The following is a 15,285-nucleotide window of genomic DNA, read 5'->3' on the forward strand; positions in this document are numbered from 1 at the left end:
CCAACCACCAGGTGGGCAGGCCCTGGGCTCACCTGCACAGACACCACAGGGCGAAGCCCAGGCCGCAGTAGGGGTCCAGGCAGATGGCGATCTGCCGCGAGGGGTACAGCTCGCACTGCAGCTTTATGGAGCGGCACAGGGCACTTGTGGCCGCGTGCGACATCTTAGGAGTGAGATAAGGGTCGCTTCAGTGATGTGCGAGAAGAAAGAGGGTTTGGGACATGTCTGCTGTAGCTCCAAACTATCAGACACCCTTGTTACCTCCTTAAAAGACAGCTGCTCAAATCTCCATATAATCTAAATAATGCCCAGGAAATAGCTCACTAAAAACCTTTGAAACAAAATTTTAGGACAGTAAGAAATTTTAATAGTGCCCCTGGCTCCTAGTAAGGAGACAGACTCATCAAAGCCACCTGTTCCTGGAAGCCAGACAGTCATAGATCAGAGAGTTGAGTCGTTATAACAAGGCATCAAAATATGCATTACTCTCAGGCTAGTCAAATCTGGGGAGGTCCACTGACTTTTAACACAAACTTTAAGAAATAATACTGTTGCTCTGTGCTCTGGGCAAGGAGCAGGACCTGCCTAGACCTGCACCTGACGTCCCTCCTGTCTGCTCCGTGTCCCAGGGGCTGACAAAAATGGGAGCCTTGCTCATGGGACCTACCTTCACGCCCGCTAAGATGCCTGTGGTCGACACGCTGAAGTCCAGGTACGCCAGCACGTCTGGGGAGGGGGGCCTGAAAATGCTAGCTACCTTCCTTTTTGGGATGTCATCTGTTAAACAGGAGACACTGGTGACATCAGTGCTCCTGCATGTATTCTGACAAGGTAAAAGCTTCACGCTTTCCTAGGCCAGAGGTGGAGTGACGTGCACTTGGCGGGGGAGTCCTGGAGAGCCAGCTCAGACACAAGTGGGGCTGTGCGAGCACAGGCTGCGTGTGTGCACGGGAAGGCTTATCTTAACCTTCAAGGAAACGCCCTCAGTGCGGACCTACCAAGACCACATTGAGCCTGTGGGGACAGGATGGCAGGTGAGGGAGGGCACAGCCCAGGAGGGCTGCACTGGAAGTCACTTTGTTGACAAGGGAGCAAGCGGAGAGCACCTGGGACTTGCCAAAGGTCACAGAGCCTGCAGCAGAGCCCGGTGAACCCAGAATCCCCACCCCGCCCCCAGCAAGAGCAGCCACGCCGGGCTGTGTGTGCTTCATCAAGTCCTTGTGGCCCTGTGAGGCAGACAGCACTGCTGTCCCCAAGTAGGCTAGAGACAGGCCCAGCCAGGGCAGGCGGGTACCACTCCCCAAGGGTGGGGGGGCCATAAGGCTGTCCACTGCTGCCCACACCAGCTGCCCAGGCCGCCTGATCCAGGATCCTGTGGCTGGCTCAGCCCCAAGCTGAGACTATCTCACCAAGCTGGCCCAAGGTGGAGAGGAACCAGCAAGCTGTCCGCCCCATCCCAGTCGGCACGCAGCATTTCACGGCAAGGCAGTGCTCACTGGTGAGGGTGGGGAGCCCAGGGGCTGTCTCTGAGGGAGCAGCAGAAAGCCTCAGAACAGCCCACCCCTGCACCGGTAGGAGAGGCAGGGAGGGGCAAGGCCCTGGTCTGCGCCACTGGGCCGAGCGCTGCCCTGGCTGGCACTGGAGAGGAGCTTTCACGTGGTCAGATTGGGGTGCACAGGGCTGCTGGCCCCCAGGGGCCCCCACTCCCCACCAGGGCCCAGGAGACGCTGTGGTGTAGGAAAGGGCTGATGCCAGTGTTTCAGTAGACTCTGCGCAGGCTCCAGCAGGCGGATCCATGGATCCCAGGGCACCACCCGCCCTAGGCCCAGGAGCGGCCTTGCCACCACTTACTGGGGCTGCTCTTACGCAACACTCACGTTTGGACCCGGCAATGCAACGCCTGCAACAAAGAAAGAGAAGAGAGCTCCTCTGGTGGGGCCCGCTGCTGAGGACACGCACCTGTGTCCAGAATGGTCGGCCAGGTCCTGATGTCCACTGCAGCGGCCGCCTCCTTGGACCGGAGCAGCCGCGTGACCGCCTGCGTGGTGAGGACGCACGCGGACTTGCTGACCTGCGCAGGGCAGGGCGGAGTAAGCGTGGCCCACAGAGGCCGCAGCGCAGATCCCGGGAGACCGACCCGCCTGCCCTGCGCGCACCTCCACGATCATCTTGACGGTGGGGAGCGTGGTGCCGAGGTTCTGGGGGTGTGGGGGCCGCACGGTGACAGGCACGCAGCCGCAGTACAGGCAGCCGTAGAAGGCAGCAATGAGGTCCACACCTGCAGAGACAGCAGGCGGTCAGCGCTGGTGGTACGGTCAGCCAATGCGTGTCCACTGAGGGCAGCGGAGTCAGTGGGTTCCTGGCTGGATGGCAGCGACTCCACCCTGGAGGGACAGGGGTGGAGGTGGGGGGGTGGGCAGGCCCACCCGAGGACACTCGGAGTGGGGCCTGGATGCTGCGCCAGGGACCAGGGCAGGTGACCCTTGAGAGCCCAGCCCCAGCTGCCGTGCTGTGTGCACACAGACCTCGGGAACCTGTGGGGCGCTGTCTACACTGCAGGCTCCTGCACGCGTAGGCTAAGAGGACACCCAGAGGGCCTGCCTGCGGTAATGGCTCTTCCGACCCTCTATAGGGTTAAAATCTCTGTAGTTAAATTTGGGGGAAAATCATGCTAGGCTTAACACCTGTTTTCTGCTGAACTTGGTGGCTCACACCTGTAATCTCAGCACTTTGGGAGGCCGAGGCCACAGGATCACTTGAGGCCAGGAGCTTGAGACCAGCCTGAGAAGAGTGAGACCCCATCCCTACAAAAAATAATAAAAGCAGCCGGGCATGGTGGCCTGGCCTATAGTCACAGCCACTTGGGAGGTGGAGGCAGGAGGATGGCTTCAGCCCAAGAGTTTGAGGCTGCTATGAGCTGTGATGACACCAGGCACTCCAACCTGGGTAGCAGAGTGAGACCCTGCCTCAAAAAAACAAACAAAGAAAAGAAAAAAAGAATTTGCTTCCTGGCGCTAAGCAAGCTATGCTATAAAGATGCTTGGGTATCTTTCTCTTGCCCTGGTACCACTCAGCCCCCAGCAGCCCAGCCTCTCTAGAGAGCCTGTTCTTAACCCTTTGGGTCACACACCCATTTGAGAATTGGATATAAGTCTTGGACTCTCCCCTGCCCCCAAGAAACACACAACACACATGCCCGTGCATGTCTGCAAACGTGTGCACCCACCTGTCGCATTCTGGGCCTCCGCGTGGGGCCACAGGCCTCTGCCTCCCACTATTATACCCCAGCTGGTGTTACGTTTTTAAATGTAAATGTAGTACTTTGACATGGATTTTCTTTTTCTCATTAAAAATTTTTTACGAATAGCATTGACTATAAGCAAAAGCAGACAATCGTATGAGGAATTCTAAATCCACCACTCAGATTCTCAGTTATCAAGGTTGTACTGTGTTTGCTCTGCATCGTTTTATTTCTTCTTCTTTTCTTCATTTGTTCGCATATTTAAGGCAGCTCCCTCCCAGCAGGCTCCTTCAGCCCTGCCCCTCCCTGAGAGCATGTGCCTGGGCACCACAGCCCCAGACCTGCTCTGGGAAATGCTCTCAAACTCCCAGGCGGAGCTCAGCCAGCTCTGCTCTGGCCAGTGTGGACAGTGAGGGGCAGGGAGCTCTGGCCTGGCTGTGCTAGCACTTCCCAGAGGGTCTCTGTCCCCTCTTGAAGTCGGGGTGATGCTTGACATACAGTAAAGGCAGCATAAAGCACCTGATGCGTGCTTGGAACCCAGGGACAGTGAAGAATAGGCATTATCACCATCCCTGGAGAAAATAACCTCATGCCAGAGGGAGTGTCCAAACTGCTACATGTCTATGTCAAGAAACAAACCAAGCTACCACCTTCCCCCAGGGGAGACCTCCTGGCAGACCCTGGGAGAGTCCTCAGCTCCCACCAGCTGCAGGAGTCCCACTACAGAGGAGGTGCTGACAGCAGTGTCCCAAGAGATAACCTGGAAATGAGGATGGTCCGTGCTAAAGCCTGAACAAGTCACTTAAAAAACCTGGCAAGATTCCACAGATGTAGCCAATCTAAAAAAAAAAAAAAAAAAAAAACCTGGCAAGAAAGATGTCAGCACAGAGCAAAACACATAAGGCAATTAGATGGAAAAGATGCAAGAGGTGGAGGATAGATCCAAAAGTGAGTTAGGGAAGTTCCAGAAATAGACAAAGAGAAAGGCAGTAAGAAACATACTTTACTGAGATGATGACGAGAGTCTGAAGATTAAATGGGCAAGAAAATGATAGAAGACCCATGCCTGGGCATGTCCCAGTAAAATTCCTGAACTCTTGAGGTATAAAGAAAAACCTATAACCTTCTAGGCAAAACAACAACAAACTTACAAAGGAAAAAATGGCTGGCACTGTCATCTAAAAAAAGCTTCTATACACACTCAAGACGAACAGACACCTGAGCTTCCTATTCTGGCTGAGGGATGACTGGCCCGTGTAAACGGAAGACACTCCGAGTCTGTGTCACCTATCTGTCTCACCTGGATGAGAAAAACAACTTGGAAACAGCCAAACAGCAAACACGCTGAATGAGACCCTGGGACAGACTGGGCAGGTGAGGACTGCAGAGGCTGCGGCACCCAGCAGCGGGCCCGAACCCTGCATCAGGAGATGTGACCAAACCCTAGCAGCCCTAGAAAACACCTGCTGAGGAGGCTCAACGCTGCCAGGGGACCTGCGGTTTGTTTCAGCCGACACCAGACAGCAGACCACGGCTTCCTCTGGGAGCATTTACTGCAATTTGAAGTGAATGTACTTACAATTTTAAATATGTATCCCTGGCAACTTAGCACCTCTCTCGAGGACCTGAGAGCCCCTGCTTGGAAATGGAGTCTCCAGGAAGGAGGGGACAGCCCCCAACTGCAACGCCCACCAGTGCAGGGTGGCCTCATAGCCTTGACACTGACCAGCCCTTTGTCCTTTGAAAATGCTCAAATCACCTCTGCACAAAATGGAATGGAGCTCAGCTCGTTCCCAGATTTCAGTTGTTACTGAATAAAATCTGTTCCCACCACTTTAACTAACACGCGGCTTTGTTTATCTCTGAGACAGAGGAGGAGGAGAGAAGGGGCAAGAAAAGGTGGGATGGCGGCAAATCAGACGCTGTGGGCAGACAACACCAAGGCACGCACACCAGGAGAATCAGGAGACTCCCAGTAAGAACACAGTGCCCCCATCAAGGGGTGAGGAAAGGACAGTGAGGTTTTCTGGAAGTCTCTGTAAGGTGGGGGAGGGAAACAGGGAGGAAGTGGAACATCCTGGGGAAATCCCTGTGGGTCTGATCAGAGAGCAGGGCGCAGAGAAACCACCCGTATGAGAACCGTTCATCCACTCACTGGCGACAGTCAGCACCCGCTCAGCCTGACGGGCAGAGCCCCACCCGCAGAAGACACTGCTGAAACTGCAGGACACGGCTGAGCCGGACAGAGACAGAGATGTGAAGAAGAGAGATAAGAGTGGGGATGGGGACACAGCCAGGAAATCTTGGACACAGGCTGCCTTACGAGGTCAAGTCCCATACAAAGTTGTAAGAAAAGAAAATAAAAAAGAGTATTATCTAAACATATAGACAAAGCATGACAAAAAGACAAGCCCACAAAACAGATAAACACTGTAGTTATCTATTTTAAAATGTGCTAAAATATATTAAGAAATGGCACAAGACAGAAAAGAATAACAGAAATCAGAATTAGAAAAAAAATCAGAAATAAAAAAATGTCAAAACAAAGATGAAGCCTGAAGGAAAACATGACAACTAAAGATAACAGATAAAGACTTAAGATAGAAGATGAAGAGGAGGGACATCTAAAACTCAAGTGACAACTACTGAAGACAAACAGCATATGGTGGGAACTGAGGTACAGAAGAAAACGCAAGGGACAAGAGCAATAAGGAAAACTACGATGCAAGAAAACTGTCTTTAAAAAAAAAGACTTGAAGCTACATATTGAAAGATACCTTGTACCTATGACTGTTGACCCACAACAACTAACATCAAGACTGTAACACATTGGACTTCAAAGAAAAATGAAAATATCTATTTTACATCTAGGCAAAAAAAGCAAGTGACGCCCAAGAAACTTGGATTATCACCAGCTCTGTCGACAGTAATGCTTCTTAATGCCATGTTCGTGACACTCAAGCAAAGAAAATGTGAGTCAACAGATTTTTTTTATCTAGCAAAAATGACTTTCAATTATAAAGTGGAAAAACTATGACCAAAAAGCAGGACTCGGGGAATACTGTTCCCAAGAGCCCTTCCTGAGGAGTCGGCATGAGAGCCAGCTGAGAAAACAGCATGAGCAGAGGGCATGGTCATGTGCACTGGCAGCGCACACAGAACACGGAGCTGCGCGTGGAAGTAAAACCACACGCGGTAGAGAGGAACAGGCACAGTGTGCAAAGGCTGCCCCTCGGGTGACACGGCCATGAGAAAAGGGGCCACTGGACTGACCACGTGCAAAAATCCTCCACTTGTTTCCAGGACTTACGCAGGGCGCCCAACATACTACCACTGTTCGTTTTGGGAATGTTCCGTGTGATGTGGGATAAAGCAAATTAGGGATTATGGGAAATTCTAATTCTGTCACCTCCTCTTCCTAAAGAATCAGGAATTTTGGTGTGGAATAAAGGAGATCCTGGTACATTATAAGAGAGTCTTAGTAAAAATCCTGCCATCCTGAGTTCGTCTTGGCTGTAACAGTAGGAACTCTGAGCTATTTATCTGTAAGTCCTAGCTCTGCTCACTGAAAAGGCCAACAAACAACTGCCCAGCAGCAGTGAAGCTTCCCTAGCACACAGATTGTGTTCTGGGAGTCTCAGAACTGACTGGGGGTCTCGGGTGGGAGGGGCAGAGTGAGCCTGGTGCTGCCACACCTGAGCGAGTAAGCCATCAGGTAGCCCTGCCCAGAGGTGCCCGCTGGGCTCTGCTCACTGTCCCCGAGAGAGAGGAGGGCAGACAGTGCTGGGGAGGGTGTGGGTGAGCTGAGGGGGACGAGCACATGCAGACAAGAGGGGCTGAGCTTAGTTTTGGAAGGTCGAGGAGAAAATGTCTCAGGCAGCTGCTGACGATGAACTGGCAGGGGACGGTCTGTGCTGGGCTTACCTGGGGGATAGACCAAAGCCACATGGTCCCCAATGTTCAGTCTTCCCTTCTCCATCAGAGCCGCGGCCACTCTTTCAGCTCTTTTGTGCAGCTGGACACAGGTTGCAGTGCTGGTGACTGTGCCCTAGGAAAGCCATCAGGTTAGTCCACGTGCTGGTGAGTGCAGATGAGCCTTTGCCTCAGACGTGGGCACACACTGTGTTCAGCCCCCTGCAGCCCACGCCTGCGACTGGGGGCCAGGACGGGGCCAGTCACAGATGTGCAGCTGGTGTCTTTTCCAGCAATCTGTGTCCTCCCTCCAGCGGTGGAGGGTTGAGTTGCGTCTCAGGACAGCCCCAACTGAGAGCAGGAGTGTGGGCACCCTGCCCATCCAGGGGAGAGCCGGAAACACCCGGAGATCTTTTTGATAAAATGTTTCAAGTATAACAACATTATAAAGAATAACGTAATAAATATCCAGGTACTCTTTATCTATTAATATTTGGCCATATTGTTTCAATTTTGATTTTTATAAAACAAATCATCGTTGTGCTTGAAGCCACCTGTAAACCACTCCCAAGTCTATCACCTCTCTCCCCAGAAGCAGCCATTATCCTGCATATAAATACAAATAAATAAATATTAAACAATAAGCAAACATCCCTAACCGATACTATTTTGCACGTGTAAACATCACATACACCAAGCCTGGACCTGTGTTGTTCTGCAACCTCCTTCTCAGGAGCCTGAGAGTCTCCCTTATGGCTGCACCGGTTCATCCCCTGCGGAGGGCTGTCTGGGCTGCGTGAGCAGCCTGGTGCACACAGAAACACCTTGTAACTCCTCCCTCTGCTCTGTGGACTCACCCTCCCTGATCCCAATGCCAGGCCTCAAAGCTGCTTAAGGAAACAAAGTGCAACTCAGCCTAATAATCAGAAGTCTCCGGGAGAGACCAGTGTAACATCTGGGTTGGTGCCTCTCCCGACAGCAGACACTGGAAGCAGCAGCCAGTGGCTTCACCTGCGTGCTGTGCCCAAGCACAAGGGCTGGCAGATCCTGAGAGCCCACATTGCAGAAGCCTTGCCAGTCCTTGTGAGCCAGATCCCACTATACCGTTGGGGAAAACCCAGCGCCTCCAGCCTCATCGCTGTCCCCTCCCTAGGCCACCTGGTCCCTGCCATGCTGGCCTCCTCTGCTGCCTCAAGCCCACTGGCACCACTGCCTCAGAGCCCCTCCCCAGCACTGTGGGTCACATTCCCCACACCACTGATCCTGAGGGCCTCGCCTCATGCCGTTTACCTGGTCTACTGTTAATCGTTGGCTCTCTGAAGGCTTTAGAACTCGACTGTAAAATGAACGTTTACTGAACACTGTTCTAGATGCTGCCAATATGCCGGCGATCGGGAAAGACAGCGTGTCTCTCTCCTACAGAACTTGTTTCTAGCAGGGAAGAGTTATTTCCCCATCGTTTTTATCTTACATAACACTGTGCACACAGTAGGCATCAATAAACATTTCTTGAACAAAGGAGCAAGACTGGAAGCTAGACTAGCACTTTCTCAGTCCGTAGCGACCCACCCTTCACTATGTGGGAGCTCAGGGTTCCTACAGTCTGCGCAATGCAGGCCACAGGGAGTCTCACAGGACCTTCGTTATTATGTAACTTCTTATGTTTTCTTGTTTTGTAGTCCTGCCACAATGTGGATATGAGGACCACAGCTTCTTCACATCCTAAATGCTCCTAGTATAGTCTAACGCATGTCAACAGGTATTCAAGATACACAAGTGTGAATTTCTAAATCACCAGATTACAAAAAAAGCAGTATTTATCATTTTAAAGCTGTAAACAAATGCAGACATTCTAAATGCCTAATTTTTACAAAATAAGCATTTTGTAAATATTCACAAACATTTTGTGAATGTTACATTTTGTAAATCAGCTCACAAACTTAGAAGTATTTACATGTATTACACTGCTCTTAATTTAAAAAGATGGAGCTGATCAGAATTGTCCTGCTAAATACAAAATCAAGAGAGACACTCTTGTGTGAATTGTGCAGAGCGCAAGGGTTCAACAGAGAAGAGGGCAGGCAGAGAGACTGCCCCGGACAGTCTGCAGGCACACTCTTCTCTGAACATGACAGTAACCAGAACGCTGAAATAGCCACTGGACCGGCAATGGCCCCCAACCCATGGGCAGCAGCCCTCCTCACCTTGGCATTCAGCAGCAGAAACAGCGGGTGGTCAGGAGTGGTGTGGGCCCTCCACTGCAGCACGTCGGCCAGGAACAGGAACTGTGCAGAGAGGGCAGCTCAGTCACTGGCGGCCCTGAGTGGGGGTCTTGATGCCCAACCCCAGGAACGGGCCTGTCACCTTCCGAGCCTGGTCGCTGTCCTCCAGGTGGGCAAGCTCTCTCCCAGAGGCCTGCGCGATCCTCTTCCCAGCAACCAGGTTTCCCACAATCATGGAGGCTGGTCCCACCTCTAGAAACAGGGGATCTGGATGAGAAGCTGATGACTTCTAATATTTACTCATCATGTGACCTCCTCTCCGTCACACTTTTTATTTTGAAAGCGTACTTGAATTAAGTGTTTAATTCTTCTACTAAGATACAAGTATTCAGAAAAAGAACTACAGGGTTTATGCTAAGTGACAAAGAATTTCTGTCTTAAATATAAATTATAACATATTAAGAAGTTTACTATATGACAGACATCTTGGGGTTATGATTTGGCCTCAGTCACAGCCAAATTCTTAATATACTTTATTGTTTTACTGTATTTTATGTATAAATCAGGAAATTAAATCTTCCTAGTGGAATATTTAGTGATATTTTAAGTGTTTCGTAATTAGCAAAAGTCAGCAGGTACTAAAAATCTACATAATCAAAAGAATGAAAAAATGCACATGTTAGTTAAACCAGTGTTTAAAATTAACTTTAAATGTCTGAAGTCAGGGAAGGGAAATTGACCATTTGTCAAGAGACTTCCAAGGTCGGTGGCAGCTGCCAGGGCCGACATGAGCCCTGGCTCCTGAGCACAGGCGTGGCCTGCTGCCCGGCACAGTGGCTGGCAGAGGCACTCCATGTCCCAAAGCTCCAAGTCTGCTCTGAGCCAAAGCCGAGATGCTGCCCCTGAGCATCCTGGAATTTATCATTAAAACTGGGTCAAACCGGCAGTGGAAACTCCCACACAGGTGAGGTGGCAAAGCTCTCTCGTCTGTGGCTCGGTTGGTTCTAGGATAGCAGGAGGCAGCAACCAATCTGGTGAGCACGTGCTCTGGTTCTCACCCAGCCTGCAGACATGGCAGTGACTGCTGTGGGGCTGACGGGCGCTTCCCTGACCAAGCTTCACAGCCACTGTCCATTGTTTGGCTGGAGAGACTAACCTGGCTGTTTCTGACGAGGCTTGGGAAGGTTGGTAACACAGGTGTGCGGGCACATCAGCACGTTACACGGGTGCAGTGTCCCTTCCAGAAAGCGCTGTTTGGTCTCGGAAATGTGAATCCCTCCAAGAGGAGCCTTGGGCAAGGTGTTGGCAGGAACCAGGGCCAGACAGTACACGCCCACCTGGTGGATGCTGTCGATGGCCTGGAAGGGAAGGACCCTGCTGAGGACCTGCCACCACTTGAGGCTGGTGGGACACTGGCAAGCACCACCATCTCCAGGAGATGGAGTGACCTCTGACATTACGTTAAATGAGGAAACAAGATGGAGAGGAGTGCATGCAGTTTCCTACCATTTAACACAGAGAGGGGAGACACACACACCAAGTCTGTGCACATGCGTACATAAATCTGTGCCTAGAGGGTAAACGTGGTTACTGGTGGCTGGGGGGCAATGGGGAGATGATGGTTAAAGATCCAAAGCCTCAATTAGACAGGAGGACTAAGGTTTTTTTTCCTTTGAGATACACTGCACAGACTGATGCATATAGTAAATAATAATGTATTGTACTAAAAGTAAATTTCAAATGTCACCATCAAAAATTAGTATTTGAGGTGATGGATACATTAGCTTGATTTAATTATTCCGCATTGTGCTCAGAAATCATACCATCACTTTGTACCCCATAAATACATACAACTATAAATTATCAATTTATAATTTAAAAAATTAAAGTAAAAAATAAAACAAGCTGGAGAAGGCAGGCGGGTGGAGCAGGCACCGCACTCTGCACTCGGCGGGACGGGGCACTGCAGGCTGTGCCTGGGTGCCCACCTGCAGCACGCGGCTCATCCACTGGAAGCTGTCCTCCTCTGAGGCGTCGGGCCGCTGCTCTGCCACCAGGACTATGCGGTCGTCGTGCAGGACGGTCACGGAGAACACGGCGATCCTGAGGGAGGAGACGGCGGGAATGGCCACGTGGCAAGAGGCCAAACAAGACACAGACACCTTCTTGGCCTCAAAATGGGAGACACAGGCTGTACTAATATTTAAAATTCAGTCTAACAAATGGGGCTGCCTGCCCCACAAGTAGCCAGTCGTTCTAACCTCTGAGTGTGGCTGAAGGAAGTTTCAATTCACAAAAATGGAGAGCACTTCAATGCAAAGCAAACAGCCAGGCACATATTGTTAAAAGAATATTCTGTTAAAGTTTCCTTAATCTAATATATGCCATATACTTCTTTGTGCACAAATCTTTGTTTAACAGTTTTATTAATTATATTTTTTAATTCAACAGGTTAAATCTCTCACTATAGTTGATCTATTCCTGTTCATTGTGACTGGTATACTTGGACTTGTTTCTACCATCTTGTTTTCAGAATTTCAACATGTCCTTCTTTCTGTGTTGCCTTTTTCTTCTTTTAGACTTTGAGTGGATCTCTCTACCCTTCCCTTACAAAATAAGCCAGTCTCCCCAGCTAAGCTGTCAGGTCAGCATGGCCATCATGGACACACCTCTTGCTCTTTCCTTTGGCTGGTATATATACACACACCCCTGCAAACATACACACATGTGCTTTAAACAACAGACTTCTACCATTATTGAATTTTTCTTACTTCCATGTATCTCATAGCATTCCCTGAATTTCTTTTTTTTTAGTACTTTGACCAAAAGTGTTTTTGATATAGATCTTTTTGTGACAGAACTTCTGATATTTATATGCCTGAGAATATTGTTTATTACTGCACAATTTGGGTAAATATAAAACTGAATTCTGCACTGCCATCCCGCACAGCTCCACCGTGGGGCAATCTGATGCGTTCTGCTTGGCTGTTCTGCGGTGCACAGTGAGGATGTCGACTTACTCGACGTGCCGTGGGGCCCTCTGAGGACCTGTCCCCAACCAGAGAGCTTCGATCTGCTTCCTCAGGCTCTCCCCCTCCTCCACTCCCCACTGCACCCATCTGCTGTCTGGATGGCCCCTTCTCTCCCATTTCCTAACTAGTTCTCTTAAAGTTCCTATTTCTTTACTTCTGGAATAGTTCCTTAATCTGACTTTCCACCTTCTCAATTGGTTCTCTAGCTATATCCATTCTATTATCCCATCTATTGTGTTCTTGTTTAAACAATTACTTTGTTAGAACTTCTTTTTTTTTTTTTCTTTTTTTTTCTTCTTTTTTAGTCTTAGAAAACTGATGCATAAGAACTTCTTGATCTTACTTCATGATGCTAATATTCTTGGCCCCGGGCTGTGGCCAACCTTCCCCCCCACCCCCCACGCACACGTACACACACGTGCACACAGGCACATAGCCTGCCTGCTGGTCTCCCTAAGAGGGCATCTCATGTCCCTGCCACCCACCCTCTGGGGTTTTTCTTCAGGAATACCCTGGAGGGCCAGCAGCCCATGGTGACCTGCCTTACAGGTACCCAAATTTGAGTAACAAGCACCCCTTTAAGAAGAGTAAAATTTTAAAAGGGGGCTGAGTAGACCAATTAGAAGAAATTCCTTGTACACAGCACTCAGGAGGAGGAGGAGGGACGAAATCCTCTCCTGGCTACTATGCCATGTGGCACAGGCCCAGAGGTCCGTTTATTTGCTCAAAGGAAATGAAAATCTCTAAGATCCTTGCTTAACACATGCAGAAAAGTTTAATTGGTTTTTATTCCAGCAGCAAGGTAGGGTATCATGCATGTCTCACTGAAGCTCAGTAGAAAAAACAATCAGCCTTTGGTGATTTCATAGAGGAAACAGTACTTCTCTGTTTTAATCTGTATGTATATTGTTATCATGAGCCTGGACCCATTTCTCCCCTGTCACTGTTCACATTTCCCCTCTGTGGTTCATCTGTCCCCTGGATCCTTTACCTAATTACACATTTGAACCTTGTTTTCTTAAAGAACTATTTTATTTATTTATTTTTTTTTTTGAGACAAGGTCTCACCATGTCACCCAGGCTGGAGTGCAGTGGAGTAATCATAGCTCACTGCAACCTCGAACTCCAGGGCTCAAGCGACCCTCCTGGCTCAGCCTCCCAAAGTGCTGGGACTACAGGCGTGAGCCACCGCGCCTGGCCTGAATAAACTCTTTGGACAGGGAGGACATTAACTCTGGTATGATTTCTGCAAATATTTTTCTTTCTCTTTATGAGTTTTTCTGATGTACAGAAATTTGTAGGTTCTTCAAATTCAAATTTACTGGGCTTTCCTTCCACTGCAGATAGACTTCTCAAACTTTCAGTGGAGAAGGAATCTAAAACCCATAGCACAGGGACCCGCAGCGCATCACCTGCCTCTGTAGACAAACTTCATGGGCTCCACGGCCAGTGCGGTGGCCACAACGTCATCTGCGTTATGTCTGCGAACTCCAACAACCATCAGCCCATCCAGCTTGCCCACCACGAACACCAGGTTATCCTGAGGGCAAGGGTGCTGGTCAGCATTTGGCCCATGAGGGCAGGTGCTGGAGCTGCAGGCCAGGCCCCACTGCAAGGCGCTGCCAGCACAGGAACATTGAGCACGTCACAAACAGAAGCCAAATGAGCAACATGCACCCAGTAAGAAGCCTCACCCAGGGCAGGGGTAGCAGGCTGTGTGGGAAGAAGGGTGGCTGCGGAGGGGCAGCCAGGGAGTCATCAGCATGAGAAAGGCTCAGAGGTGAGCCTCAAGTTGTGGGTGAGGTTTGCAAAGGACTCCGAGAACTCCTGGGCTGAGACATGCTGGCAGGTGGTGTCCTGGGTACTGCCAGGTGGTGAGCAGCACTCCCCTCTCCTGAGTTGTGACAACCAAAAATGTTGTCCGCTAGGGAGGTGCAGGACAAGATTTCCCAGTTGAGAGCCACTAGGGCCAAGATGTTACAAATAGAAGTATTTGTTTTAAAATGTTTTAGACATCCAAAATGGTAAAGAATGTTATAATGAATACCCAAGTTCCTGGCAACCCACATAAGGAACAAAACATTATCACCCACCAACAGGACGCCACTGAGGACCTGTGTGTGGGTCTGTGGCTGGTCCATAAGCGTGGACGGCCCTGCACACTGAGGAGGCGATGGGCAGGGAGGTCAGGGATGGCTTGACTGCAATAGGGCATCCCTTATCCACGCCCCTGCACCCCCAGCTGCCGGCGCTGGTGCAGAAGGGCATACTCACAGGCCCGACGAAGCCCAGCAGGCCCGTCCTGGTGAAAGGCCTATCGGAGACAGGCACCCCTCCTGCGGTGACCGGAACAGTCTGCAGAGTGGGGGAAGGGGGAGTGGGCATCAGGCTGCGGAAGGTCAACCCATGTTTCTGGGGAGGGGAGGAGGCCGCCCAAGGGCCAGAGGCTCTGGGCTCGCACGGCTCAGCTTGGCCTTCCCCAGCCTGCTTCCTTTGGCAGCTGTTCTGTACACTCCCGAACAAGGTAGGACACCGCATCCTTCGCCTTTGGATTCCCAGCACCTGGCCTTGCTAGCACCACAACAACGCAAACGCAGCAGAGGGCTACTTCCCTGGGGCTGCCTTGAGGGCCTTCCTGCAGGCCAACTCACCACGCCCTTCTCCCGCGCAGGACTGCAGGACGCAGGCTGGCTGGCTGGCAGCACTGGCCCCGCCCCACTCTGGTGGACAGGTGCAGAGGTGCACTGCTGTGTTGCCACAGCTCCTGAAGGCCTGCATGGGACACCCTGTTCCCAAGGAGTCTGCTCCCCGCATGGCACCCTGCACACCTGGGGCCCCGTCAATGCTCAGGGGACTTAATTTCAATGTGAGAGTCAGA

The 15,285-nt window shown here is 50.7% G+C and overlaps 1 protein-coding gene across 5 annotated transcripts in view; it reads right to left on the minus strand.

Annotated features, from left to right (window-relative positions):
* The window catches only part of DIP2A (disco interacting protein 2 homolog A), a 119,945-nt gene that overhangs the window by 11,694 nt on the left and 92,966 nt on the right, over nucleotides 1–15,285 (minus strand). For all 5 annotated transcript variants that reach the window (XM_020284795.2, XM_020284793.2, XM_020284794.2 and 2 more), the window contains 11 exons: nucleotides 14,682–14,762; nucleotides 13,820–13,947; nucleotides 11,364–11,478; nucleotides 10,532–10,733; nucleotides 9,518–9,627; nucleotides 9,358–9,438; nucleotides 7,166–7,289; nucleotides 2,157–2,278; nucleotides 1,960–2,071; nucleotides 668–777; nucleotides 33–163 (listed from right to left, as the gene is read on the minus strand). In XM_020284795.2, coding sequence (XP_020140384.1) covers nucleotides 33–163; nucleotides 668–777; nucleotides 1,960–2,071; nucleotides 2,157–2,278; nucleotides 7,166–7,289; nucleotides 9,358–9,438; nucleotides 9,518–9,627; nucleotides 10,532–10,733; nucleotides 11,364–11,478; nucleotides 13,820–13,947; nucleotides 14,682–14,762 — 1,316 coding nt within the window. The remainder of the gene's footprint in view (nucleotides 1–32; nucleotides 164–667; nucleotides 778–1,959; nucleotides 2,072–2,156; nucleotides 2,279–7,165; nucleotides 7,290–9,357; nucleotides 9,439–9,517; nucleotides 9,628–10,531; nucleotides 10,734–11,363; nucleotides 11,479–13,819; nucleotides 13,948–14,681; nucleotides 14,763–15,285) is intronic.

This window comes from Microcebus murinus, chromosome 1, assembly GCF_040939455.1.
Source record: "Microcebus murinus isolate Inina chromosome 1, M.murinus_Inina_mat1.0, whole genome shotgun sequence".
NCBI lineage: Eukaryota > Metazoa > Chordata > Mammalia > Primates > Cheirogaleidae > Microcebus > Microcebus murinus.